The sequence below is a fragment of the Piliocolobus tephrosceles genome, unplaced genomic scaffold (assembly GCF_002776525.5).
Source record: "Piliocolobus tephrosceles isolate RC106 unplaced genomic scaffold, ASM277652v3 unscaffolded_13324, whole genome shotgun sequence".
NCBI classification, from domain to species: domain Eukaryota; kingdom Metazoa; phylum Chordata; class Mammalia; order Primates; family Cercopithecidae; genus Piliocolobus; species Piliocolobus tephrosceles.
In genome coordinates this window covers 1-2,448 of record NW_022294671.1, presented here as the reverse complement: position 1 = coordinate 2,448, position 2,448 = coordinate 1, and the positions used below count along the sequence as shown (strand labels likewise).

At 20.1% G+C, this 2,448-nt stretch overlaps 1 protein-coding gene across 1 annotated transcript; it reads right to left on the bottom strand.

The window, feature by feature from the left end:
• Positions 1-324: 324 nt before the first annotated feature.
• LOC113220795 (metabotropic glutamate receptor-like protein R) lies at positions 325-2,049 on the bottom strand. The gene is made up of 4 exons (XM_026450132.1): positions 1,931-2,049; positions 1,647-1,725; positions 1,137-1,206; positions 325-1,046 (listed from the first exon to the last, which is right to left on the bottom strand). Exons 1-4 carry the CDS (start codon positions 1,969-1,971, stop codon positions 604-606), a joined length of 633 nt encoding a protein of 210 aa, XP_026305917.1. The 5' UTR covers positions 1,972-2,049; the 3' UTR covers positions 325-603.
• Between the last annotated feature and the right edge of the window lie 399 nt (positions 2,050-2,448).

The following is a 2,448-nucleotide window of genomic DNA, read 5'->3' as shown; positions in this document are numbered from 1 at the left end:
TTTTTTTTTTTTTTTTTTTTTTTTTTTTTTTTTTTTTTTTATATTATATTTTTTTTTTGATTCCTACTTCTGTAGTGTTTGGGAAATAACGATTTGATAAACACAAATCTAAATTTTTTTGCACGATATATTGAATATGCTTTTGAGCTTTAGTATTTGAAACTTTTTTTTTCATAATAAGTTCTACTTTTTCCTTTAAAGCAGCTCTACTTTTTATTTGTTCTTGTACTTTACCATAAAAGGATTCACTACTTTTTTCAATATGTTTAAAAGATTGATACTTTTTTACTCTTATGTTTTCATAATAATCTATATTTTTTTTAATCTTATTTAGTTCTTGCTGTTCATATAATTCTTTCAACGCCCTGTTTATAATATCATCTACTATGGTATCAACTTTTGGCTTTATCTTTTCATAGTATTCAGTAAAATTGTCAAGAACAACTTGAGTTGCTGCATCTTTATATGTACATTTTTTTATTAGTTTTTTTTTTCTTTCTTTTATTAACCTTTTTTTTTCTTGTTCTAATTTTTTTTTTTTTTTTTTTTTATACTCATTTAAAATATCTACCGTATCGATATCATCACTTTTTGAGCTATCTGTCATTGATTGACTACTTGATGAGGATTTTTTTTTTTCTTTTCAGTTATTTTGGCTTCTTCATATTTCACTCCTTGAGTATGTATATCTTTTTTTTTTAAAAGGTTAATAAGGAATTCATCATTGCTATTTATTTTTTTTAACTGTGATTGTTTTTGTTCACTATGACCATTATTATTATCATTATTATTATTATCGCATTTAATGGATTTATGTTTGTTTGTTTTATTATTTATATTGTTTGTATATCCTTTATTTATGTCAGTTACAACACTTTTGTTTTCCTTATTTTTGCTGTTATATTTGTTTTTACCGTCTTTACTATTTTTAGTATCATTTGTTATATATGGCGACTTCGATTTGATTGTTTCTTTTTTTTTTTCTACAGTTGTGTTACGATTTTTTATAAGGCCTATTCTGCTTTTTTCAATTTTTATACCCTTGCCTATATGTAAATTATTGTTTTTGTTTTTGTTTTTGTTTTTGTTTTTTTGAAGATAGAAATTTAAGTTTTTTTTTTCCTTTTTTTTATTACCTTTTGTTTGCGTTTTTTTTTCACTAAGGTTAGAATATTCATTTTGTTCTTTAGTGCATGTATTGGCGCCCTGCATAATGAATATAAAAAAAATTTATATATACGTATATATATATATATATTACAAAAACAAAATGTCCAAGAGTTTAAATAATTTTACCTTCATTTTTTAAATTAAAACAAATTAAAAAAGACAAATATTAAAAAACAGAGTATGTGTTATACAACAAAAAAGTGTAAATATAAATAATATACACATACTTATATATATATATATATATATATAAATACCTTTAAATTAAAGAAGAAAAAGAAATACCAAAAAAAAAAAAAAAAAAAAAAAAAAATATTAACATGTTTATTCTATCATATAAAACTATAAAATCATGTATATTCGATTAGTGATCGACCAAAATTTTTTTTATCCAACATACACAAACCACAAAAAATCAACTATTAAAAAAAAAATTTTATATATATATTTTTTTTTATATGCTAAATTAGTTGTACCTTTTCTGAGTCTTTTATTGTTTTTTTAAGATTGATACATTTTTCTGGTGGGTCCGTTTGTTGCTTATACGATTTTACTCTACCATAAAAAGTGACAATCGTGAAAAAATAATAATATGTATATTTGTTGTCTGCTTATATATTTGTATGTACGTGCAACAAAACATTTTGGTAAATGAAATTAAAAAAAAAAGTTAATAAAATAAATAAATAGACAAATAGACAATAAACAAATAAACAAATAAACAAATAAACAAATAAACATATAAATAAAATAATAGTACCTTAATGATTCTACTTTAAGATTGTTTTTGTCTTTTGACATTTTAACATCTAGAAAAACAAAAATAATTTTAATTGTGCCTATTTTTTTTTTTTTTTTTTTTTTGTTGTAGGTAAGTAAAATATACTGAAGAAGTATAATACGTCTTTATACCACGTGTATGCAATTTTTTTATATTTAAAAAAAAAAGGAAAAAGAAAAAAAAAAAAAAAAGAAAGAATGAATGAAAGAAAAGCAAAACTACAATATAATGTTTTATTTTTATGCATAAAAATATTTTATAATCTTTGTGTCTTTTTTTCTTTTTCTATTTTTCTCTTTTTTTTGTCAATTGGAAAAAAAAAAAATAAATAAATAAACAAACAAACGAACAAACAAACAAATAAATAAAAAAAAAAAATAAAAAAATTAAATAATATTTATATATAAATGCACATTTTGAGAATACAACGTAATATAAAAATTTTAATTAATATATATATATATATATATATAGGCTTTGCTTTCCTTTACATAATG

Coding starts and splice junctions, on each gene's coding strand:
- LOC113220795 (XM_026450132.1), bottom strand. CDS start 1,971: ATGTCAAAAGACAAAAACAATCTTAAAGTAGAATCATTAAG. Junction 1,207..1,646: donor CAATAAAAGACTCAGAAAAG/GTACAACTAATT, acceptor TTCATTATGCAG/GGCGCCAATACATGCACTAA. Junction 1,047..1,136: donor AAAAAAAACGCAAACAAAAG/GTAATAAAAAAA, acceptor ATTTACATATAG/GCAAGGGTATAAAAATTGAA.